Source organism: Abramis brama (assembly GCF_963993115.1).
Source record: "Abramis brama genome assembly, chromosome: 3".
NCBI lineage: Eukaryota > Metazoa > Chordata > Actinopteri > Cypriniformes > Leuciscidae > Abramis > Abramis brama.
In genome coordinates this window covers 30,261,366-30,288,557 of record NC_139965.1, presented here as the reverse complement: position 1 = coordinate 30,288,557, position 27,192 = coordinate 30,261,366, and the positions used below count along the sequence as shown (strand labels likewise).

The 27,192-nt window shown below is 37.6% G+C and overlaps 3 protein-coding genes across 7 annotated transcripts in view; 2 read left to right on the top strand and 1 right to left on the bottom strand.

The window, feature by feature from the left end:
* Nucleotides 1-1,593, top strand: part of tent4b (terminal nucleotidyltransferase 4B) — a 31,001-nt gene extending 29,408 nt beyond the window's left edge. For both annotated transcript variants that reach the window (XM_084110474.1, XM_084110473.1), the window contains exon 12: nucleotides 1-1,593. This exon is cut by the window's left edge and continues 1,092 nt beyond it. The gene's annotated coding sequence lies outside the window, so the exon portion shown is untranslated.
* An 890-nt stretch (nucleotides 1,594-2,483) lies between these two features.
* adcy7 (adenylate cyclase 7) overlaps nucleotides 2,484-27,192 on the top strand; it is a 56,255-nt gene continuing 31,546 nt past the window's right edge. For all 4 annotated transcript variants that reach the window (XM_084108077.1, XM_084108078.1, XM_084108075.1 and 1 more), the window contains exon 1: nucleotides 2,484-2,722. The gene's annotated coding sequence lies outside the window, so the exon portion shown is untranslated. The remainder of the gene's footprint in view (nucleotides 2,723-27,192) is intronic.
* LOC311079911 (uncharacterized protein) lies at nucleotides 10,354-11,632 on the bottom strand (the record flags this gene model as incomplete). The annotated part of the gene is made up of 3 exons (XM_084109633.1): nucleotides 11,390-11,632; nucleotides 10,986-11,268; nucleotides 10,354-10,890 (listed from the first exon to the last, which is right to left on the bottom strand). The coding sequence occupies exons 1-3, from the start codon at nucleotides 11,479-11,481 to the stop codon at nucleotides 10,354-10,356; spliced, it is 912 nt and encodes a 303-aa protein (XP_083965759.1). The 5' UTR covers nucleotides 11,482-11,632.

Here is a 27,192-nt window from a genome sequence, read left to right as displayed (position 1 = left end):
CTGTCTGTCTAATAGGAGAAGAGTGCAATGATCTGGAAATTTGACGAACACTACAGCTGTGGTTTTCAATCTATTTCTCTGAATTCTCTGCCCATCACAATATAAGTTGTATTTGTTAATGTATTTATTTTTATCAATGACAGCAGATTTCTATATGCTGACCATAGTGGCCAGATATGTTTTGTGTTCTGTCTTAGGGCTGAGTGGCAAAACATGACTGTTGCTTGTAATGTAGTGTGCTATATATTTTTTGTCAAGTACCCATTTTCCAATGACAATTGAGTGACCAAGTATATTGCTGAAAGTACATTTTAACAGAGGTATATAGAAAAGGTGGTTTAAACATTTTTATTTGTGGCTGGTCTACTTAAATGGAGATAAGGTAAAATAATTTATGTGATTTTTATTTTTATTTTGTTTATTTTATTTTTTTCGCCATTCCACTACCTTGATGTACTGTGTAAGAATGCCTGTTGTGTTCTCTCAAAATTAATATTATTGCAGTTCTTCAGATAAACAGTAGGTGGTGGTGTAACCTAAGGTTATTTCATACACTGTAATTCCCCTGTGACTTTTTTTTTTTTCTTAAACGATTTTCCTAATAGTTTTGAAATACTCACAGATCTCTGGTGTAAGTTAAAGAAATGATGGCTTTTGATCAGGCAATACTGTTTTGAGTGTATGTGATGCTATTATGGAGTATCAAAGCCAGTAGTATGTCTTAATACCAGATGGATGCCACTGTAGAGTGAGAGATGCAGAGACAGCAATTAGAGGATCATTAGTGCCACAGCCAGTGCTCCAGAGACAGGTTTACTACACATGTATCCATGAACATCCATGCAATAAAAAAATTACAGCACAACTATCAAACATAAAAGTGGTACATTTACTATTTCTGCTGAACACTTATTTTGTTTTAAAGTTGCAGTAAATTGTGTTACTGTCCTAATGTTAAGTGTACCAATTGTTGTTTGGAATTTTTTTTATATTGTTCTATGGCTTGGTATAGGCTGTTTAGCCAAATGCCATCAAATGTATATTGTTCTATAGTCACTGGGAGCAGCAAAACATAACTTGACTAAATGCAAACCTGACATTATGTGCGGTCAGGTATGCTTTGATATATATATATATATATATTCACAGATTTTTGCTTGGTTCTGTATTGGTTGAGGAGATTTAAAATTTGCTGCTAGCACATTTACTGGACGTACAAACTCTTTTTCCATTAGAAAATACTTTTATCTGGCTTTCAGAGGAATTATTTTTAAAAGTGTATCATCAGGTTGAGCTCAAGCAGCTCCATTTTATGTACTACAGAACATCTGGTGTGAAACAAATTTTGAAGTGCACCAGGTTTAACGTGACACTGAAAGCATTGATAATCTTAAAATAGTTAAAATCCCAACTCTTAAGTGTGTTTTTTTTTTTTAATGTTGGAGACTCATCACCCATTGCAGAAGAATTGAGCTACATCATTTGTCCAGGTGGGAAACTTTGCCCTAGACAGACTCGGACATTTACTTCATCCTCATCTTAATTGTCTTTGACATGCCAATACCATGACATGCCATTTGCCATTTGTGTGATCTGTGATTTATATGTATATATATATATATATATATATATATATATATATATATACATATACATATACATATATATATATATATATATATATATATATATATATATATATATATATATGATAATATGGCAGTGTTTTGGGAACAATTGTTGCTGCTTGAGCAGTCATATCACTTTCCAAAAGCAGTCACCAAAAAAAAAAAGGAAAAAAAAAGAGGCAGAGATACTGTTTAATTATACTTTTTGTATATTTCCTACTTGTAGTGCCTCTCTGTGAAGTGTAGGCTATTCCAGCTGGTTCACTAATATGTACAAAGCACAGAACTGCAGCTTTTGCATCGTTTCTGTTGACTTCTTAATAGTCACATCAATGTTAAAAACTGGTAATCCCAAAAAGGAACGAATATTGAATATGCATAAACAGTTATTTTTATTATTTTTATATATATATTCCATGATTGATCTTTATTTTGAAATGAAATTGTTTTGAGTCATTGTTTGGAGGCTGTCAGACATATTATTAGCTCTTATAACTACTGTTAAGACAAATATGTTTTGTATATTTTTGTGAGAACGAAAAGGCAATAAAGCTCCATTTTGAACTCAATCAAAAGGAAGATCTGTATTCTACAATAAAAATGCACTTTAAAATCAGCAGTGTTAGCTGTGTTTTATGTGGATTACTTTTACAATCCAACGCAACAACAAAAATTCACACACAAGAAGACAATGTGAAAACATGGTTACATTCATTAAACATACAAAATGGACTGGACACCAGTGTAGACGTGCAGAAGATAAACAATTTCTTCTCTTTTTTTCCTTTTTTTTTTTTGGTGGTTAGGTTTGTTTCAGCATGCAATTACAAAGTCTCACACAGTTAAAACACCGCAGAAACAGTCGTGTTTTTGCTGCACGCGGGGAGGCGCGCGCAAAGCAGACATGATACGAGGTAGTTTCGGTAGCGCGTGCACAGTTTGTGATCGAGCCTCTGGAGCTCGAGCATCTGCGAGAGAGACAGACAAGATTTTACACTGTCAAACACGGAACCGAGGACAAAATCTAATTTATCTAATCGCTGTGGGATTCGGCAACAGAAAAACTGAGTTTAGCACTCGACAGTAGCGGCCAGGTGAGTGAAGTTTCTCGCTTTAGCGAATTAGATAGCCTACCTGTAGAGTACAGTTACCATTGGACTCCCGAAGGGAAATAAGCGAACAAAGATGTTCTTTGTTTTTTTGTTTGTTTTTTTTCGTTTTAAAATGTAGGCTAATATTAGATGGTTCATTTACGTTTTCGGTTACACGAGTGCTTCTTCTGCCTGAGATCATCATCACAGGTCTCTTTTCGTGTCTGCGGGGCATCGTCAGTTCGGCTCGGAGAGAAAGCGTAAACATTCCTGACTGAAAATCTATATTAGGCTACTCCCGTATTATTGATACATGTGGAAGGAATGTTGTCCAGCCTTACAGAAAGAGTTAAAATGCCCTGAAATAGTTGGGACTAATATCTTTGTCTCATTTGTTTGAAGTATCAGTGTAGAGCGCAAACACATCTTCTTGTCCCGTGAAACAGGGGACTTGTGTATGGTAGCGTTACTGAGTGTCTGTTGGGACTGGTGTTGATGTCCCAAATCTTTCTGAATACAGATAATATAGCCTACTGTTCCTTATAAAAGTAAATTTCAAATTCAGTCAACACAGCTGAAGCTGCAGTCCTCAGGCAATGTCTGCTAGATAGTGGAAGTAACTTGTTTGCTTCTTGACACAAATGGTCTCTGTACAGGAAATGAATATGTTAGTGTGCATGAATCTAAGTGCAGTGGAGGCTTATCATATGCAGTGTACTCTGAGCAAACAAAGCCACTGGGCTTACCATCTGAAAGTGAACAGAGGAGAAAGACAGTGATAAAACAAAAGGCGATTGATTCAATTCGATTCACTGGATTTTTAAAAGTTTAGAGTTGAATTCTCTAGTCCTGGAAAAATGATGGGCATTTCTGTCTTGAATATAAATTGCTTTGCACTTAGACTTGGAAATCAAAGTTTCTATATTATATATATATATATATATATATATATATATATATATATATATATATAGGAATATCCTTTTATAAAAAAAAAGAGTCTAGTAATCATGCACGACTGGAAAAGTAATGGAAAATCACGGGTCATAAAGGGTGGAAACCCTTAAAAAAGCCATGACTGAAGATGAAACCTCACAGAGGAAGTGTCCATTCTAATCTTCTGTAAACTGCTGTAAGTGTTTGATAGAAATGAATGGTTTTGAAATATGAAAATATAATTGTATGCAAATATGTGCATTTTCTAATTTGTCATTGGTGCAATTGCTATTGTTAAAAAGGGTTTCTGCCATGTCAGAGCTGCTGTTTAGCTGTCTACTTAGTTGCAAGTAGAGACTAAATAACATTGACATTAAATCAATCACTGCTTGATTTGTTCAGAAACAGGTCATGTAAACTAAACATTTTGAGTATTTATGACGAAATGTCAAGAATAATGATGACTGATGTATGATGGATCACACATCTTACCACAGCAGAGTCATTGTGGTACAGAATCTGGCACGACAGTTGCATTCAGCACTGTACAGATAAACTCTTCCACTCAGAAAAGTTCATGGTTGATGAAAGAATATAGGAGACAGGAAGTGAATCTGAAGTTTCCTGAATTAAAATATTTGCTTTTTGGTGTTATTAACAGTCAGCTACTGGAACATAACTTTTAAGTTATTAGCCTAACCTTTTCCTGGTATTAAAAAAAATTGATGTTTTTAAATGTTTTTGTTTGTTTTTGGTAAATTTGAGTAAAAGTACATTTTAAAACCTAACCCTGACTCAAATAGTAAATCTTACAATTGTTATTATTATGTAATACATATTATGTAATGTTCTGTCACCACTTCTAATGTTCATTGAATGGAGTTTTAGACTTCTTGACAGCCGACTCATATAATATGCAAGGAAATAATAATAAATTAGCCACTTAATGTCACCCGATATGGGCTAATGGGACATTCATTCTTACTTGATGGCAGACTGGATTGTGCTTTCATGCTGAGAGGGAACAGTCTAAAAAAAATCAATGAGAGTGAGATGTATGGATTTCAGTATGACATGAGATGCCTGATGCAGGACACGTTTCCAAGCTAGTCAAGCTAGTCTAGTCTTGCTTTCTAGTTGAGAAATGTCCCTGTTGTGAGCCTTAAACATATGAAGAGTTCAGATGCAAAAGCCTCTAAGTGCCATCTGAAATTTTCTTCTAGAATGATCATTTTTTATCAAGCTCGTATATTTAAGTTCAGTAATTTCACTTAAATGGCAATGAAAATTAGCTATGAATTGTCATTTAAGTGAAATTACTGAACTTAAATATACAAGCTTGATAGAAATGATCATTCTAGAAGAACATTTCAGATGGCACTTAGAGGCTTTTGCATCTGAACTCTTCATATTATATTATGCACATACATACTGTATGTAGCACATACAAAATACAAGTGGGTTAATACAACTGCCAAACTGAAGGTGAAAGTGCATTGTTGTGTTTTTGTACGAGTTTGTGTTGGGCATCTGTTGAACAGAGAGTTGACTGAGTTCACTGAGAGCCTGACCAAGCCTGAAAGCAAGTGACAAGCAGGCAGCCTTACTTACAGACATGAGGTTAATTATAACCTCACACCAAATGTGCTAAAGCATTGTGGTCAGACTACTGGTAATGTGTAGGCCTACATGCATGAGAAAAAGTGGATGTGCAAGCATTACTGTGCATTTCCATATTGGACTTTACAGTGTCTTAAAATATATTTCAAAGCTAATGCTCTGCTTGTTGATTCCTGAGAAGGTTGCCATTCAATTTTAATGATTATTGAATGTTTATCAGATATAACTTTATTTGTCCTGTCAGGATCATTTTTGTAGTTTGCCTCTTTTATCTACAACTCTGATCGTTTTAATATTATTAAATATTATTATTATATTATTAAAATCTCAATAATAGACTCAATATTACATTTTGGAATTTGCATTGGCCACAGAGGCTAAATGTAAATCCGATTGGGCAAAAAGTCAGTTGTACTGAACATGTATGGATCTGTGTATGCATACTGTATGTGTGTCTGTGTAATTTTAGTAATAATAACATCATCAATGTTGCTATTGTGACAGCCAATATTTTCTTCTCTCCTACTTTAAAAGAAACGCACAATCGCTCCATAAGACAATGGAGAACTGCTAGATCACTTATGCTTAATTTGAGAAGCACATGGACCCTCTCTGACCCTTGACTTGTTCTCCACCCTTCTCTCTCGCTAATGCTGGAGATCTATAGGGTAGAGGCTAGAGAGGTTAAACATTCAACTGTGTGTGTGTGTGTGTCTAGGATGTTCTTCTCTGATATTCCCTGAGTTTTTCCCACCCCTGTCTCATTAGTTGCACACTCCCTTCCTCCTGTGGAGATTTTCTGGAGTGCACCATCCTAATATCCACACAGGCGATGTCTTTTCCACTGAATGGAATTTGGTGCACTTTCAGGGAGTGACTTCCTGAGCTTACTTTTGTTTTTTGTCTTACACTTACACACAGTTGTCTGCAAATTTTGAAGTTACTTTATTGCTAAAAAGAATACATTTTTTACTTTATCTCAATTGAAAATGAACAAACTATTTACTTAAAGTTCCACTGTCATAACAAGGGCATTTCACAGTTTTCCTTTCATAACGTGTTCTTTGACGTTTAGTGCTGGACAGACCGACCTCTACTATGAAGATGCTCTGCTCTGAGGGGCGCATTACAGAAAGATCCTAACTTTAGAAACTTTATCTTATCTGTTTGGTAACCATGGCAATTTCAGTTAGGACCTAATTTAGGACAAAAGCTATTACAAAATGACATTTCTTAAAGGGATACTCCACTTTTTTTGGAAATAGGCTCATTTTACAACTCCCCCAGAGTTAAACAGTTGAGTTTTAGCGTTTTCGAATCCATTCAGCCGATCTCCGGGTCTGGCAGCACCACTTTTAGCATATCTTAGCATAGATCATTGAATCGGACAAGACCATTAGCATCTCTCTCAAAAAAATGACCAAAGAGTTTCAATATTTTTCCTATTTAAAACTTGACTCTTCTGTAGTTACATCGTGTACTAAGACCGACGGAAAATTAAAAGTTGCGATTTTCTAGGCTGATATGGCTAGGAACTATACTCTCATTCCTGCGTAATAATCAAGAAACTTTGTCCAGCAGGCGTAATGATATGACGCAGCGCCTGAAAATAGTCCCCAGCTCAGTAACTTACAACGTGACCGGGACTAAGTTTGTCTAACCTATTAGACCTATTTTCAGGCGCTGCGTCATATAATTACGCCTGCTGGACTCATGGTACGGCAGCAAAGTTTCTTGATTATTACGCAGGAATGAGAGTATAGTTCCTAGCCATATCAGCCTAGAAAATCGCAACTTTTCATTTTCCGTCGGTCTTAGTACATGATGTAACTACAGAAGAGTCAAGTTTTAAATAGGAAAAATATCGAAACTCTTTGGTCATTTTTTTTAGAGAGATGCTAATGGTATTGTCTAGGGCTGCACGATTAATCGTATTTTAATTGCGATAACGATATCTGCCTCTCTCGATTAATTTTAAAAAATCGTTGCGATATTTGCCCGCTCGTTTTTTATCCTGAAAACGCTTTTTTATTAGACATTTGCATTATCTTGCATTGTAAACAAGTCCCCACTAGCACTGATGTTTTTGGTTGCCAGATCTGAATAGCTTAAATCTCCCAAATTACCCAAACAGAGCTTTTCTCTTACATGTTATGCCCCGTGTTTTACTTAAAGGAGATTTTAATGTACATTTTTTTTGTACATATGGAGTGCTGTCAATACAGAGAACAACGACAAAAATCGGTGTTGCCTACACCGTGTTATCCTCTTTTTAAAATTTGCACCCTGTTGACTTCAATAGGGCAAGTTTTAAACCTGCTTTTAGCCTCTTAACATCCTTGATGTGTCATTACAAGTGCACAGCCAATGTGAGTGATTCCTTCAGCGTGAACACGGGTCAATCTGACTGCAGTAGATGTGAAAGATATGAATAAAAATTATGTTTATTCAGCCAGCGCTCATACCTGTATTTACATCCTGTTTTCGATCGAAGTCCACAGTAGTCGATTGTCGAGTTCACGCACATAGGTTTAGTTACCTATGATCACGCCCGTGAACTCGACAATCGATTACTATGGACTTCGGATTACTATGAAACATTTTTTGGTCCTGAGACTTCCACAGAAGATATATGTACATGTTTTAATATTTAGACCACTTCTATTATAGATTGTTATCAGGATGTGAAGAGAGTTTCAACCAGTATAACAAAAAGTTTTTTGTTTTTAATTGCCTACCCTACCTTTAAGGATTGGTGACCACTGCATCCCTTCATCTCATTGATGTTTTTATAGGCAATTACACAAAATCAATCTGTCCAGTAATGTAATCACCAAACCAATAACAGACGAAGTGGTGCCACGCTGCTCTTTAAAGGCATTAGTGGGATATTTAATATGGTATGGTTGATTGTTATTGTGTTTCATTTTTGAGTGCTGTGGTCTTGACAGACAGGGTCCATCTGCAGAAATCTGACCATACCACACATATAACAAACAAACACTCTTTAGAGAGAGAGAGAGAGAGAGAGAGAGGGGGGGGGGGGGGGGGATTGTAGTACTGTGACAGCATCACAGACATCTGTTGTATTAAATGTTAAGCAAACAGTCCATGTAGTGTGATCACAGCTACCACAAAAGGTTACTGACTTGTCATTCGGAAGGTCGAAACTACTTCCCCTCAGTGCAGTCTGCTGCAGTCCTGGCTTTGTGGGCAGTGAAGCATGTGCTGTTTGATCTATTTTAGATTTTGTCTATTTGAGTTGCTTAACAGCTCTGTGTTAAAACAAGATCTCACACTTCTGTGTTCAAGCTGTGTGGAGGAGTTGTAGAGTTTGCAGCCATCTCTTAAAAAGGTGGTCAGCTAAGCTGGAGTCAAATTCTAAACACTTCAGTGTCATCAGGTGATTAATAGGGTATTGTGTGTGTGTGTGTGTGTGTACACTACAGGCTTGGCTATACTTGTGAAGGACAAATGTTCTCACTTATATAGTGAAATATTATGACAACTGACTAGTGAGGACATTTTACTGGTCATCACGAGTTTAAAAGGCTTATACAATTTTTTTACAATCACTTTGCTACTATTTTCAGAACCTTGATGTCATTTTTCAAAACTCTAGACACAAAACAGTTATCACTTGTAACACAGGCTGTCTAATGTTCAAAACATTGCATTGTGCATTCACATCTTTAAAGGTCCCGTATTATGCCCCTTTTCACAAGATGTAAAATAAGTCTCTGATGTCCCCAGAGTGTGTATGTGAAGTTTCAGCTCAAAATACCCAACAGATCATTTTTTACAGCATGTTTAAATTGTCATTTTTTGGGTCACAGAAAAACACGCTGTTTTAGTGTGTGCCCTTTAAATGCAAATAAGCTGCTGCTGGACGACCCAGGGGGCGGAGCTTCACAAGCTCGCGCTCAGTCTCTCAGGACAATATCACCTCACGGAATGATGATAATATCAGAAACTCTCAGTAAAGGTGTTCACTTCGAGTCGGACAATAATGCCTTCAGAGTCAGAGTGCTGTATAGAGATGAAACAGGTATAGTTTAGTAGTTTAATTACGGTTATTATAACGTATTTGTCATCTGCTTGTATGTATCCATTATATATTAATAGCCTACAAGTCTGCTGTCTGAATGATGATCAAACATATACTGATGAGTTTAATAAAGTTTATTGTACATCACACAAAAGATGAAGCGTCAGTTTTACTTCAGAAAATCACCGTAAGAGCTGAGTAAACACAGTAAGTTATAAGAAGTGCGCAAGTACATAAACGAATTTCGGTTGAGGGAGCATTCCTGTGGGCGGAGGTTAGTCAAAAAACGGTTCTAGTGACGTCATTAAAGGAAGGAAGGAGAGGGATGTAGTCTAAACGAGCCGTTCGATGTAGGCGACTTCTGTTAAATAAAATATCTCGCTTGGCATTGAACTTGGAGCTTTATAATTTTACAGATATTATTTATGCTCTAACAGCAACATTACACACTAACTAAAGTTTGAAACATGGGATCACGAAGAACGGGACCTTTAAAGAAATCTTGCACAATCATTGGTTCAAAAAACAAATTTACTGTGAAATACCATTGAAACATAACTATAGATCACCCATACACAACCAATAGTTTCACTGTGTCATTGTTCGTACAATCATTAAATATTGTAGAACAAAATAGGTGATACAGGTTTCATTATGGTACTACATGTACAGTAAATACATCTCTGTAAAAGTACTGCAGTAGTAGAGAGAATACTACAGACACAGTGGAATCATTGAACAAAGTCTGTAATATATTGATGCAAAACACTACAGTACAATCACAACATAGGTTTATTTGAATCAAAGCAAAAATAATTAGCTATGAAATAGAAAAAAGACAGTACTGTAAAACATCAAATGCAGTGTTCCTCAACTTGCTTGTACTGTAAGAAACAAAACAGGAGTGATTCTGTACAAAACAAAACTGTACTTCTACATTGTCATCAACTCGGTGTTGTGGATTTGGCCACAGGTTCTCATCTACATCACAATGGATGTTTTCATTAGCCAAACATCTTGGAAAAAACCTTCAGGCATGGCGAATCCAGGCTGGACACTGGTCTGCTGTGATGTCATTGCAGGCGTCATCCATGGCCTGGAGAAGAGTGACTTGTTCATGAGGGTGCTTATGAACCTTCCATCTCCATGCGGAGAAAAATTCCTCAATCGGGTTAAGGAAGGGAGAGTATGGGTGTAAATACAGGGTGGTAAATTGTGCATGGGCCTGAAACCATGCTTGCACCACATGAGCATGATGGAACTTGACATTGTCCCACACAATGACATAGGTCACACCTTCAGCTCTACAAACCTGATCGAGCTCATCAAGAAAGGCGACAAGGAGAGCTGCATTATATGGTCCAATATGAGGTCTACGTCCCACCACACCATCTTCTGATATAGCCGCACACATGGTAATGTTGGCCCCACGTTGTCCAGGTACTTGGATGGTTGCCCGCTGGCCAATGAAATTCCGACCTCTCCTTGTCTTGGCCAGATTAAAACCTGCCTCATCCAAATATATGAATTTGTGATGGTCGTCATCAGCATCCAGCTCCATCACCCTCTAAAAATGCATTTTGGAAAGAGATTTAGAGATTACTGTACAATGTAGAATTTTTGGGAATGTTTTTACAACAGCCATCTTGAAACTGAACTTACCTGAACATACTCTGTCCTCATTTGCTTCACTCTGTCTGAATTTCTTTCGAAAGGCACACGGTATAGTTGTTTTATAGATACCTGGTGCCTTTTCAGTATGCGTGCAATAGTTGGCAAACTTATGGATCCCACTTTGTTGAACACGTCTTCATTGTCCAAGATATGCTGGCGAATTTCTGTAAGGCAAATATCATTTCTGGCCCGAACCAAATCGACCACAGCCTGCTCTTGTTGGTCAGTTAGAATTTTGCCTCTGCCTCCACTATTTGGCCTGGTCACAATTCTACAGGGAACATTAGAGTAAGAAGACACTTGGTCACATCACCTATTCTGTGATACACATTGGTATGCAGTCATTTGACAATTGAGAGTAGCATAATGTTTAGTGCATGCTGATAACTTACCGGTTCTCATTGCGGAAAGTTCTGATTATTGAGGCCACGGTTGACCTTCTGAGGTTTGGTTGTATCATTGTAGCCGCCTCAGTCATTGTCATGCCATGATTTATGACATGGTCTACAACTATTGCCCAAATTTCATTGGACACTATGCTGTTGCTGCCGCTGTCTTGGTCCGAGGCCTTGTCCTCTACCACATTCCCCCACACCTGTCAAACGAGGCCCACGACCACCTCTCAGAAGGGGTGCCTGTCCTCTACCACGTTCCCCCACACCTCTCAAACGAGGCCCACGGCCACCTCTCAGAAGGGGTGCCTGTCCTCTACCACGTTCCCCCACACCTCTCAAACGAGGCCCACGACCACCTCTCAGAAGGGGTGCCTGTCCTCTACCACGTTCCCCCACACCTCTCAAACGAGGCCCACGGCCACCTCTCAGAAGGGGTGCCTGTCCTCTACCACGTTCCCCCACACCTCTCAAACGAGGCCCACGGCCACCTCTCAGAAGGAGTGTCTGTCCCCTGCCATTCCTTTGAGCAACACGTCTTCCTCATCTTCCTTCCACCGCTGCTGCTGCTGCTGCTGCTGCTGCTGCTGCTGCTGCTGCTGCTGCTGCTGCTGCTGCTGCTGCTGGACCTCCATTGTGACCTGGATCACCTGCTGGCTCCATGTTACATATCACTATGCTCTTACAATTGGATCCCAATCAACTCTTTATATACTCATTCCACAATGTGCACTCAATCATCAGTAACGAGTTGGCAGAATTGGACAAGCAGTTACAAGGGCCTGCATCTATACAGTGCAGTACTGTCAGTACTGTAAATAGTCTGAAAAGGTGGTACAGTATTTGGGACCATAGACACAGTGTCTGATGAAGCATTATGATAAAATATTAGGCTACATCCATGGATATTGTAGTCTAATTGGTTCATGCTCCACGCTAATTGGTGACAATGAATCTCGTTATCTTGAAACTTTCATGATTTAAACATGGAAGATTGTTTGTCTGTTTCCATACAACTATGTATTAAGAGTAATGCAACAGTTACTTATCATTTTGAGCAGTTGTATCAATTGATAGTTAGATCATTGTAAGGAAATGAATAGACACTCATTTGAAATGTAATGTGTGAATTGCCTTTTGAAATAGTAGTACTTTGATGTTAAGTTGTGTCATATTGAACAGGTGATTTTTGTTGAATGAACAAATGATCTAAGTTTTATGTGTATTGTATCCAAGCAATTGAGAAAAGGGTTCGAGTTTTGAAAAATGTGCATTTTGATCATTGGTTGTGAGTTTTGAGTCTAGAGTTATGAAAAATGACATCAAGGTTCTGAAAATAGTAACAAAGTGATTGTAAAAAACTGTAAATTTACCTTTTTTTATTTATTTAAATCTAGTGTTTTGCACATGTTTCTGTGATGGCTAGGTTGAGGGGTAGAGGTTGGGTTGAGGCCATAGAAAATATTAACCTGATATAAAATCAATGGAAGTCTATTTAATGTCCTCACTAATATAGTGAAGCAAGCACACGTGTTTGTGTGTGTGTGTACTTGTACAACTATCTTTGTGAGGACCAGTTTGAGTTTTAGACCACTGGAGTGAGGACAAAGAGAGTAAAGTGAGGACATTTTGGCCGGTCCTCACTTTCTGAAACCCCTTTAAAGGCCTGTTTGAGGGTCAAGACTTGGTTTTAGGGATAAGGTTATAATTAGGTTAAGGGTAGGTTTAGGGTAAGGGTTCGGGTTAGGCACTTAGTTGTGATGGGTAAGGTTAGGGTAAGCAGCTAGAGATTGCATTGTGTCAGTGAATGTCCTCATAAAGATAGATGTACAAGAATGTGTGTGTGTGTGTGTGTGTGTTGCTTTGAAGTCTTCTGTGCCTCTTTTGGGATATCCTTCTTCAGTAATGTCTGACAAAGAAAGAACTGTATTTCAGTAAGATTGGATAGGAGTTCAGCACCTAGGGTTAGATCATGTACTGATCGCCCATTTGTTCAGCTGTACTACAAACAAGTATGCTGCACTAGATTTAGCAAAACATTGAAGTGTTATTGTGGAATCCATGTTTTGGTAAACCTTCTCAAGGATTCTACCGTATTTTCTCTGATGTGATGACCACATGCTACTGCAGTTTTATTTTAGATGCCTGAAATTCTCAGTAACGGTTTACTGCGTAAAAGGTCTATGGCGTAAGAGACTTTAATATGAAGCCAGATACTTCAAAGAGTTCATCAGATTTTGAGATTACGCAAGGTCATGGCAGGTCATCTCCTGTGAGAGATGAAGAGGTTATTTAATTTGCCACGTCTGATCCTCTCATATAAAGCACACTTGAGCTGATAAAAAAAGCATATCTGTTGTCTTTGTTATGGTGTCTTTCCTGTAATCCCTTTCTTATTCTCTCATTTTGTTTTTACCCTCCCTCTTTACCCTCATCTGCTGGACCGCACCAGTCTGATTAATTGTTCCATATATCCTCTGCCTATCCCCTCCCTCAACCCCTCAAAAAACCTTTTCTCCCACAGGCACAAAAGCTTGCATTTAAGCAAACAGTAGTTGATAACAGCAAAAATATTATGAGTATAATATAAAGCGGAGGAGCGGCATCCATGTGTCACATGCATTCTGAACATTCTTTCGCAGTGTGTGATCGCTCGTAGCACTGATGTAATGTTTTGTCTAGCCTTGTCTTCTCGTTTTTTCCACCGGCTCTCCTTCACATGCGCTCTCATCCTGAGATGCAAAGGTGTGGACATTATCCCTGCGCAGTGTGGACTGTGTGGAAGTTCTCCCGCTCTTGACCCTTTTGACACTCTTGTGTCTTTGTCCTAAAAGATGTGACACTTGAAGCTCTTTCTGAAGATCATTTGCCGTTGAAAGGTATTTCAGGTGCTAATGTGAAGCATTGTATAGTGTGTGTCGCCGCAGTGTTTTTTGTATGGATTCCGTTCATCCCTTATTAAACACCGATTATTGCATGTTTTTGCAATATTTTGCATTTGTTATTATGTATATATGGGATTGAGCATGCCAGATTTGGGTGTATTTGGTTTTGAGATGGGATTCTCTTTCCTAAATGGTGTGTTATGAAGAGACAAACTAAACCTGTTGTCCACAATGCATATTTTTCCTTTCTTTCTGTTAAAGGGATGGTTAACTCTAAAAAGGAAAAATCTGCCATCTTTTATTCACTGTTTTGCACGCCCATTGACTTCCATTGTATGGGAAAAAAACGGTTGAATCGGTCTTCAAACATCTTCTCTTGTGCTCTGCAGAAGAAAGAAAAACATATACATTTGTGAACGACATGAGGGTGAGTAAATGATAACAATAGTCCTTAGGGTATAGCTTCATATAGTAAAGACTATTGTCTATTCCTCAGAGACTTGTTTTCATCTGCATAAAATTCAATATGGTGTCTGCCCTGACTAATGTCTGTTGTTGGGTGAATTATCCCTTTAAATCATCCTTTTTTGGGGCTAAACTTATTCTGTCTTTGTTAAAGGGATAGTTCACCCAAAATGAAAATGATGTCATCATTTACTCACTTAGTTTGGACCCCATTGACTTCCATAATATGGACAAAAACATATTTAGAATTTCTTCTCTTGTGTTCCACAGAAAAAGTAAAAAATATGTTTGGAAAAAAATGAGGGTGATTAAATGTTGACATAACTGACATTTTGGGTGAACTATCCCTTTAAATCACCTTTTTTTAAATTTGGTGTGTTTACTCTGTTGATGGATTTCCACCGATATAAGCGACTGGAGACATCAAGTATAGATGGAGAACAGAAACGAAGAATTACGCTCCTTGAATGGTCGGGGAGCCTATGTAGGTTTGAAAGCACCTGAATGCTCTGTAAGAGTCCAGGTGTTCAGGTCTGATGTCACATGACATGTCTGAGACACACTTGTCTTTGTTCTGTGACAAGTGAATTGCGGAGCTCGAGAAAACGACAGTCCTTCTTCATTGAAATCTCTCAGAAAAGGTTAATTGTTGTTTGAAGCGACGTACCTCACTGCTCTGCCGCCTATACTGCACTGCCTTCAGCCCTGTAGTTAGGGAAATGAGTCACAGTTGCTAAGGAAATGGGTTGGTGTGTGGTTAGATTGAGTAGACATCTAAGGTTGTCTTTGATGAGAGTTTCTCTGCTCAGAAAATGGTGGATTCTGTCTTCTGCTTTTGTGTGTGCTGTGCGTTTCTTTGACTTATTAATCTACTGCCCACTCACTCTGACTGCCTTTATCAGCTCAAAATCAGCACTGTCTTTATGCAACATCTTTCACGTCATAATCATTATGACTAAACGTGCAGGTGTGTAACTTAAAATGTTGAAGTGTGTTTTCTTTGGAAAAGAGTATGGTCATGTTTTTCATAACGTGAGTTTGGGAGATTTTGTCGTGGTGACGTTTCGCAGTGGTTTTACAGCAGCTGTCATTAAAGACCCGTTGCTCTTAATGGAATTGACGTTTTAATTGACATTTTAATTTGAGATCTTACTGCTAGAGGTCATGTATGTGTATGTGTGTGGGAATGAGAGAGAGTGACCAGAAAAAGGGTGTTATAGGGGGGTGATTAATGTACAAGATAGCTATTTTCACTTAGCTAATAATCAACCTTTCAACTTCTCTCTCAGTCGTACATTCATAACAGTCACAGATCTCTTACCTAAAGGCTGAGCTGATACAGTATGTTTGTGAATGTTTGTGAACTAGAGAAGTGCAGAATGTCTGTGTGTGACGTGTCTAGATGAATTGTTGTGCAGCATATTCCTGGTTACAATCTGATTTTTGTGTGTGTTCCAGTGTCCTTCCACCATGGAAAAGGGGAGTGAATCACAATATCGTGCAGGGAGCTACACAGACATACACACTCTGCGTAAATGTTCCTGCATAGCTCCGCACAGATGCACACACCTGAAAAAACACACACACACACACACACACGTTTAGTTGAAACAGTGTAATAAAACACCGGGGCACCAGTTTCTGATACAACGGCTTTCATTGTCGTGAAAGAGAAAAAGGAGAGAATGAAAACGAATGATGCATGTAGTGAGACAGAGAATGAGCTGTATTCTGAACAGTTCATGCTGAAACAGAATATCCTGTCGTTTTTTTTCCTACCAAACAGACAGTATGGATATGTCTAGATGGAAAACTACTAGCCAACTATTTGATTAGTGATGTTTATACTTTTTTCTAGATTTTTCCTTAGAGTACCGGTTGGGATCAGTATGTTTTTGTTTTTTTAAAATAAATGTATACTTTTATTCAGCAAGGATACATCAAATTTTACATTTTAAAATAAATGCTATTCTATTCATTAAAGAATCCTGAAAAAAAGTATTATAGTTTCCAAAAAAATATTGAGCAGGACAACTGTTTTCAACATTGATAATGATACATTTTTAGGTGACGTACCGGTAGTTGTACTTACTCAAATAAGTACAAAGTAATATCAATTAACTACATGTACTTACGATAGTTGGGTTACAGTTAGGGCTAGGTTTAGGGTTAGTTACTTTGCATAATTTACTGTCATTACTATAGTAAGTACATGTCACCTTAAAATAAAGTGTTACCATGTATCTTAAACCAGCTAAATTATATTAGTATTCAGTATTCAGGCAACCCACAGAGTAGTCTATCATTCGTTTTGCTCGTCCCTAGTATTAGGAGCCCTGCTAATCGAACATAGAAAGACATTAGGCTCAGACCTTGAGAATCTGTCTGAGGATATTTAGGAAGCAGAAATGAGAATCAACATGTAGAAAGACAGACAGTGAGATGAGTCAGCCATTTAGTCCTGATGGCGGCTCCTAATGAAAGAGAAAGACCAGATCGCCGGTAGTTACATCACATGTAATTACATGCGCAGTAATCAGATATTGGAGGTGTGGAATGGTTGGGTGCACTGACTCTAACCTCAGATGGAGGATAATAATGCCCTCCTGTGCAACATTTACCTGAACTAAACATCACATCGCCCCAGCTAATGATATTCTGCAGAGAGTGAGTGAATGTTTATTTGTCATTCACTAGTCTGACCTGGTTGGGTGTGCAGATCCTTTCAGCAGTCTGTCATCATGCATTCAAGTCGGAAACATAACATGTCATGGAGGTAGTCTAAACTAAACAAAATAATTATATTCTGAATCTGAACAATAAACCCAGATAACTAGAGCTGAATTAAAAATGAAAAAAGTATTTATGTCTACAACTTATACAGTAAATGGTATCACACAACTAAATGTAAAACAAACCGTGAAAGTTATTGAGTGATTAACACCAGTAGCTACAGACTTGTTTTTTTCTCACTGATTTTTATTAATAGATTATATGATATTATCAATATTATAGATCAGTGTTTCCACCATGTTTCGCATAGACACGTGTGTTGTGCATCACTCGTAAATATGACTTGAGATGCGGTTTTGATACATGTACAATTTCCAACTATGAAACTTGTATTTTTGGTAATTGTAAAATAAATAAATAAATAAATAAATAGAAAAGGTTATATTAATTTTGAGGTATGCCAAGTAATACATTTAACAGTGTTGTTAAATTATTAGTCTTTGTAAAGATTCAATTTAAGTGAGCATTAGATAAATGCTATGGTAATCTAAATGTAGAAATAGAGGAAATGAACATGTACAATAAAATATCCAATATTTACCAATATATATATATATATATATATATATATATATATATATATATATATATATATATTTATATATTTATATATATATATAAAAAATCTAACAAATATTTGTGCTTTATATGTTTATACAGTAGCTGTCATTGTATGCTACTGAGAGCAGATTTGTGTAAATCTTACAGCAGAATAAACAGATTTGCTTGATGTGAAGCTACATGAAGTCATTTTAAACGTTATAGTCTGTTTCCCATTTATGTTCAGTTAGTATCATATGTTTATAGCCTTTATGGCTGCTCTAGTGTGTCTGTATTGCTAAACTAATTTAACTCGTGGGATGAAATGTGATGCTGTGAAAAGATTGGCAACACTTAATGTGAGAGTTATAACACTCCATCCTGATAAGGCAATATGCTGAAATCGACTATTTTGCCACCTACTGCAACATCAAACATTTCACTCATCCTTGTGTGCTCCCAGGAAATACAGTCTTATCTTTCTTTGACATCAGGCGTAGTCATTGAATATAATAGTTTCATTGAACCTAGGTCTGTTTTGTAGACTGATCCACAGTTTTTTAGGTACAAATTCAATTCTAATAGCAAGCTGAGGCTAATTTGCTTTTCTATTCACTAAGACAGCTTCTATTTATGGGACACTGAGCTTTAAAAATTATGCATTGAATGTAGGGTTGGGAATCAAAAATGTATTCCAATCAAGTGCAAGAAGAGTCGAAAGAGAACACTATTTGGCACCCGCGTGCTGTTTGGGTGTGTGAGCACGGAGAGTCGCCTCTCATTTACACTTGCCCACATAAATGGGGATATAAATCCGATCTTAAGTTCCCGTCAGTGAAATCAACAGATATGAGCTGCATTTTATTTATCATCAGGTAATTTCAAGATCGAAGACTTGTCGAAAAATATCTTCCTAAACTGTCAGTTTTTTCTTAAGTGAACATAAACAGTTGAGAAAGAAAATGCATGTGTAACAGTATATTGCATCTGTGCAGCTCTTAAAGGGTTAGTTCACCCACAATTTACTCACCCTCAAGCCATCCTAGGTGTATTATTAAGTTATTTAAAAAAATATCCTGGCACTTCCAAGCTTTATAATGGGAGTGAATCACGCCTGAGATTTTGAAGCCACCAAAAAATCGCGAAGTGATTCGTTTTTGTTAGAAAAATATTCATATCTATAACTTCATAAACTATAATCACTGGCTTCCTGTAATGGCTGTATGCAAGTCGAGTTCTGGCGGAAGAGTGAACTCTGACTTAACGTATTTTATTATTTTTATTTTACATTTGATTAGGTTTGATTTCAATTTCTGTACCTGAAATTTGTTTTGTTGGATTTATTTGTGCTTTTGCTAATTCTTGATTTATTCTTGTTTTATTACTGTTTACTTGTGTTTTATAAAGTTTGAAATTTATATTAGTTAGTATAGTTGTTTTTTTTCCGGTATTTTGAGCAAACAATACAGGCAATACCGTGTTTAAAAGGTCCTTGTACCTTTGGATAACTTATTTTCTCATTTTTGTCTTCAAAACGTAAAAACGAAGAAACCGCTCATTTATCACATATTCGACCCTTCTCATGAACATAAAAACTCATGTGGGTTTTTTTCTTATTTTTATTTTCGATTTCATCATACTGTGTTCTAATTCACTAATTGGAAACACAATAAAAACAAAATAGATAAACAACTTGAATATTCAATCTCCACATGGGCGGAATTAAACGAACCGTTCCGCTGATTGGTCAACCTTATCAACTTTAATCGATACTAGTCTGCACTTCACATCAATGTAGCCTAAATTAATTTTTTTCTGCACTGTCCAGCACTTACGAAAATGAACCAGTTTTACTACAGATACCATGGTTAAACTATAGTTAGTGTAGCAAAACCATGGTTAATTTGTGCTTACCATGGTTCAACTATATTACTAAACTATATTATATTAACCATGTTTTTTGGTTTTATTTGTAGTAAATCATGGTTAATATTCGTAGTGCATCACGCAGCTTTTCCACACAGATTTTAATTGTTGGTCAGTTAAATAAAACAGGCAGTGTTCCAAATATGTAGGCTAGGGGTAGTTGTGTGTAAAGATATGAAGTAAATTAATATTAATGAGATAAAGTAATATATCACGGCGCATTGGTGAACCTGTGTATACACAGAAGAAAGCCCTGTCTGCTCTGCCCTGGTACGGTTTGTGTCAAGCCATCAGTTAGCCTGTTTTTTTGATGAGAAAGAGATTAAATGTAGTTGCAATAAATTGTTTAATAATCCGTGCAACTCTAGCAGTGGATGACTATTATTTTGTTGCGCGGAACTGAGGATCAACTGATTCTGCCACGGTTTTATGTTTGATTGACCAATCAGCGGAAAGGGGCATTTAATTCCCGCCCATGTAGAGATCGAATATTCAAGCTGTTTATTCATTTTGGTTTTATTTTGTTTCCTTTTGGCGAATTAGAACAAAGTGTGTGCAGTAACATAGCGATATTTGCTAAGGCAGCATAGTCTGTACGCAACCTATCATGCACGCTGCTTGTGGATGCAGTCAGACATACATGCTCGATTTTAATGTTATTTTAAGGCGGGGTGGCAAAACATTTTGTTTGTGTACCCCTTATGTCACCTTACGTACCCCAGTTTGGGAACCACTGCTGTAGGTGAAAGCAAAGGTGTGGTCATTATAAAAACTCACACTCACACACACACTACGTTTCCACCCACAGCAACACTACCAGGATTCCTTTGTAGCTTGACCTTGTCGTCTCACGGCAGGGTTGCTATTGTCTGTGCTTCCGAAAGATAACAGTGATGTCTCTTTATGAGAGTGATGATGGAATATCTTTTCTTCAAAAAGACAATTTCACTCTGCAGGGAGCCATTTACCACACCTCATCTGTGAGTCCAGAGAGAGAGAGAGAGCGAACACAAAGAGAGATGAGGCAGAGTTGATCTCTTGATAAAAATTAGTATACAGTACATTCTGTAAAGTCACCATAAAATGATGTAGACCCTACTTCCTCTCGTGTGGTTCATGTGACGCACTTTGTTATTGTGTAAACAGTAATAAAGGGACCTGCAGTATATTGTTACTTTCCAGAACACGTTCCACAGATTTCAGTCAGTTTTGTCAGGCCAGTGCATTTATGTAAGTTCTGAGTGTCATAAGCTGAATATTGCTTGGCGTTTGTGATATTATAGACACAGTCTGTTGAAACAAATAGCACATAAACAATGGTACATTTTCATGTTTTTATTGAACACACTGTGTAAACATTTACAGTGCAGGGTGGAAAAAGAGTGTGAATCCTTCGATTTATTAACTAGCTGACCCTGCAGTCCAGTTAAATAACCCACACCAGACGTTCACTTTAATTGCAGATCAGGAAGGATTTTGCTTGTAGTTTTGCAAGTCGCAGTATCCACCTTATTTAGCAACGTGGAAGTAAGCTATTTTCTGTGACTGTGCGAGACTTCTGATTCAATAGCCACTATAGGCAAGTAACTAAGAATAACAAAGTGCTGTAGACGTTAAAACTATTTGTGTTACAAACCAATGTGTTAATGATTGAATTAAAATTATATGATAAGCAGTCTGTGATTTCAGGCAGCATAACGGACTGAGCTAAAGTAGCTGGAAGCAGATGACACTGGACGTTTTGCACATTCAAGTTCTAAATGGCTGTGCCTGCTCTTAGGTTGAAAATAAGGTGGATAAACAAATCTCTAAAAAGTCTCAAAATCCCTTCTGTTTGATGTTTTTGTATTATTGCAGAGTATCCGAGCATAAGATTTACGGTTTCAGTCAGACCAAAGTGTTTACATGAGATTTTTAATGAGTTAAATTATTGCTTTAGTACAACAAAATTAAATTAACTTTTATTATGCATGTGTATTTACTGTTCAGCTGACCTTTCACTAAAGAGTCAGGGACACTGACTTGACACTGATGTCGGATAGATGTTGTTTAATGTAGTTTCTTCTCTATTGACCATATTGTCTCCAAGATGACATTGTAGTAGTCCTGGGTGATACTGATACTAAAATCATACCTCAGTATTTTTAGATACTTTTCTAATTTAAGGCGAATCATTTATTATTAATATTTAAAGGTGCCTTATGTAAAAATTGAGGTAAAAATATCCAAAAAATGAGCTACACGCATCAAAAGAATGAGAAGAAATAAGGGCGATGATGTCATTAAAAAAATGTCAAGTTATAGTGCTGCAGAGATATCAACCTGAATTAGCATTAGCATTACTAGCCACGGCCCGACAGGTGTCGTAATACCAGTTTCGGCCATGGGAGGCGGTATGCCGGCAACATAACCACCAGCCAAACATGCAATACACGAATAACTCGCACGGCTTGTGGGCGTACTTGAACCTGATGTCAATCGTGTGGAAAGTAGCCTACAGCCCCACTACTACATTCAAATAAAATCTGATAAAAAAGGAACAGAACCAGAGTAAACATTGGCACTGCTTTCCATCGCTGGAGACAACTAATGGACATGAAAAAAATGAGGTTTGACTTCGAACTTGCAACATTTCGTTTGGATTGGTAAGTAAGATGCTGTTAGTATTTCGTTAGAAGTTTGTTTTATATGTTTGTGTAGATTTTCGGGAAGTTATAACATAGAAATGTATCGAAGGCTGTTCGATAAACGTATATAACGTTCATAAAATACAGTATTGTAATATAGTACACATAGCACAATCTCTATTGCTCTTTTTTTCTTGCCAACTACGTGACCTATATTATGTAGCTATATTAAATGGCTTTCCTGAGGTAAATCTGACATAATTGTTCTCCAGCTGTGTTATTGACCTCTTCACGCTGATAAAAAACACTGATTGGTCTATTGGTTTATTATGTATGAGGAATACATTTTGGTAAGTTGTAGCCTAACGTTACTGTATCTTTCAGTGTTCGTGATTTTTTTACTATTAGCTAGTAGAGATGATCGGTTCACATGCGCTAGGGATCTGTCGTGTAACATTTACAAGCGCCAAAACGGTATTTATTGTTTGAATTGCGTAATAAAATTGACAGAATCTGAGAGCTGAGATTTTTTTTATATCATAACTAACCTGCTCTGTCTAGTCTGTCGGTCTCCGTGTCCTCTTTGCTTCGCGATTTTTCTGTGCGTGAGAAAATTGATGTGTGGCGTGAGAGCATGTGAAAAGTGTTTGCGTGTGTCTCACGGTGAATGCGTGAGAGTTGGAAGCTCTGGTTATGTTGGCGCTAGCTTGGTCAACATCAGCGAATGCTGTCTGTCAAATTAATGTAATTCAAACTAACAATAAAAATGTAATATGAACAAAACGAATATGAACATATTCACTGGTAAAGGTGAAGGGGAGTAGCTTGAAGATATTCATACTCTAGAGTAGACCAACTCACTTTCTGGAGGTATACTGCCCCCATCTGGTATGGAATGTGGAGTATGAATTTATTTATTTTTACACAAGGCACCTTTAATGGACATTCGCTTGTTGGCAAGACAAGCCTTTATGCAAAATGAAAATGCGTGAATTTCTAACATTTACATATAAGGATATAACCCTGTGATGTAAGCCATGTGATGAGGAAAACAGGTCTCAAATGCATAAAACCACACACATCTGATAGGAAGAAAAGCCGCTTTAAACTACATGCTTGTGTGTTAGTTGAAGCTCTTATACAGCATGTCTCATGTCTCAATATACTGCCCAGCTCCACTTTGTAGCAGAACTCTGGATTGTCATACTGTTAATGAGAGAAGAACCGAGAGAAGAATTTCAACAACAACGTGAGACAGAATTCATTTACAGTGCCCAAGTTGAGGATGTGCCTTTGACTGTCTCCACTTCCTGTGTACACTACAAACAGCAGCCGTGATTAGCCAAACCAGTCTCGGATAGCATCTGACTAATCAAATCACCCCCCAACCCAATGTCATCTAAGTCTTCCTCATCAGTGCTAATTCAATATGCTTCATATGTGGGGATATATTCACTTTGAGGGCGAGTAGTACCTGTGGCACAAAGACACAATTGTTTAAAGGAACATTCCATCGTTTTTTGAAATAGGGCTTATTCACATTCTTTCATACATTTAGATAGGTGGGTAAATGCATTTTTGTCTCAGTGCATGCATTGTTTTAGTTTGACAGGGTCGGCGCTAGCTTAGCACAATGAATGGAATCCTTTGTTGCCAGCTAGCATGGCCTGAGTAAAAGTGATAAAAAAATAAATAAAAAACCCACATAATTACTTCTTGTGGCCTGCGTATTCACAACAAGTACAAATAGCGATGCAGATTAGCACTAGGCGATTTCCTAGGCAGATATTGACTTGGGACTATATTAGGGGGAAGCACAGGCGAAGCACTGCTAGTACTTGGGCGCAGAGATATCACGCAACACATGAAATCCCACGACTTCCGTCAACATACCGGTGTGAATAGTAGCTGGCTATTTTTCCTACAGTACATGAATGGCAATGAACATGGCTGATTTTGTGTGAGCCAGAACCATACCTATATGTACAAGAGTTTACAGAAAATGAGTGGAAATAGAACGACAGGCGGAGGTTGCGATCGCTCAACAGCCCGAGGACGTGAGGATGAGAGCCAACACGAACTGGTGGTGTGAATGTGGGGGAATATGCCGACTGAAATAGTGTCTGTGCTGTGGCGAGTGGGACAAGTTACTGCCATCGATGACCAGGCTCAACGCGTCAGATCAAGATGAGCGTGCCCGCAGTTGTGTCACAGCTACCGAGGATTTCACGGCGCTGATCCATCCGGCAGTACTCGATTTTTTTTCCGGTGTGATAAAGTGAACTGGAAAAAACGCCCCACGCCGAATAGACCAAATGGACAGCTGTCCACAGAGTAAGTGATTATTTTAAACATGACCCATGTATAGTAAACTGTTTGTAGCCTTCTCCTCATAGTAGTTGTACTAAAACTCCTGAGTCAAAAGAACCAGGCTAACGTTAACTCGGTGAGAGAAATAGCTAACTTAGCCCTCAGTCATTTCATTTTACAGGTAACGATAACAGCGATTTTTATTTTAGTTTGGTTGTTCATGCTAAACAGGTTGAATTCAACATGAGGTTATACTAGAGGAGGCTAACGTTATTTGAACCGTAGTCTATATACAGCTTCTCAGCATCTATCTTACAACCGAATAAAGACACAGATTAACATAAGGAAGAGTAATAAAAGACAACTTACATGTGCACTTTGTTCTGCCTGTGCTTTGAAAATAGATGGGATGGGACAGCCGTATGTTTCAGACGTAACTTAGTACAGTCTTTCTGAGCCCATATTCCATTTTTTCAAAGTAACTTAGTCCTCCGGTGCAAAACGCTCTTCGCAAACACGATACTGTTTAATTTTGTAGAGAGGCGTTGAAGTACAGATCTCCAGAGCAGCTAGCCATTTATTTCTCAGTTCCACATTCGATGGAATTCTGTGAAACATTACATTTGTGTATGTCCTTGTTCTCACAACCTTTTGCTACGCAGATAATTACCATGTTTGCTGTAACTGTAGCTGTAACTTCTCAAAATAAACAATCCAAAAGCGAAGACACTCGGTGCAGGTCACGCGTGTTCTTCTTCTTCTTCTGTGTTTTGACTCGTTGCAATGCATACCGGTATGTTGACGGAAGTCGTGGGATTTCATGTGTTGCGTGATATCTCTGCGCCCAAGTAGCAGTGCTTCGCCTAAGCAGCAGTGCTTCGCCTGTGCTTCCCCCTAATATAGTCCCAAGTCAATATCTGCCTAGGAAATCGCCTAGTGTTAATCTGCATCGCTATTTGTACTCGTTGTGAATACGCAGGCCACAAGAAGTAATTACGTGGTTTTGTTTTTGTTTTTTTGATCACTTTTACTCAGGACATGCTAGCTGGCAACAAAGGATTCCATTCATTGTGCTAAGCTAAGCTAGCGCCGACCCTGTCAAACTAAAACAATGCATGCACTGAGACAAAAATGCATTTACCCACCTATCTAAATGTATGAAAGAATGTGAATAAGCCCTATTTAAAAAAACGGTGGAGTGTTCCTTTAAGTGGACTTGCTTTTCTCAATACAACACTCATTATTATTAAAGGGGTGATGAACTGAGAAATCAAATTTTCTTTGAGCTTTTGACATATAAGAGGTCATCATACTATAAGAATATCCTGTGGGCGACTATGACGTCAAAGGGTATCAAACACCGCCTCCGCAGAAGATGATCAACGCCTACTTCAACACTGCCTGTTTAGCCCCGCCCCACCGATTCGTGTATTAAATGAAACTCATTGTAGTAATATGCAAAACTGTTATCCAATCATAGCATGTTTACTTCCAAGTCTTCAATGCGGCACGGAAAAAAACGAGCATTTCAGGAGCTAGACTCAAAACCAGGGTAGAAAATAGCCTATTACTTTTTCATTTTGATGTTTTTGAATGTAAAAACCAAGCGAACATCATAAGTGGACCTCAGACAACAAAATAAAAAAATTAAAAAAGCCCCCTTTAAAGCATGACCCCTTTAATATTTTTTTTGTTATTATTACATACATTTTTGCCCTCAATTTTAGTCACTCGTTTGCCAGTGTGATGAACTCATGGTCTGACCTACATTTATATTGTTGTTCTTGACAGATATGTACTTACAAAATTGATTAAATAATTACTTAAGCAGGTAGTAAAAGATAAAAGTCAATAGTTGCACAGCTATGGTAATATATGACAGATTGCAAAGGTAAACAGATGAAATCCTTATGGAGGTACCTTGCAGCTAAATCAGTTATGATGTGTGAAGAAGCAGATAATAATCTATGAAGTGTAAATAATATGCAGTAAACATTTAATTAGTCTATTGCAATAGCCACAGTGTATGATTCCTCACAACAAAACTAGCCTGTTCAGATGGTTTTGTGCTGTGTGTAGGCAGTGATCTACTCAGTGCTCAATGCTTACACTTCTGTTTATATACATACATACATGTATATATAAAATGTATCTTTGGCAGCACAGCAAAAAATTACATTTGAAGTAGAAATGGAAAATAGATTTTTTTTTTTTTTTTTTTTTAGAATAGAAAACATTTATTTTAAATAATAATTAC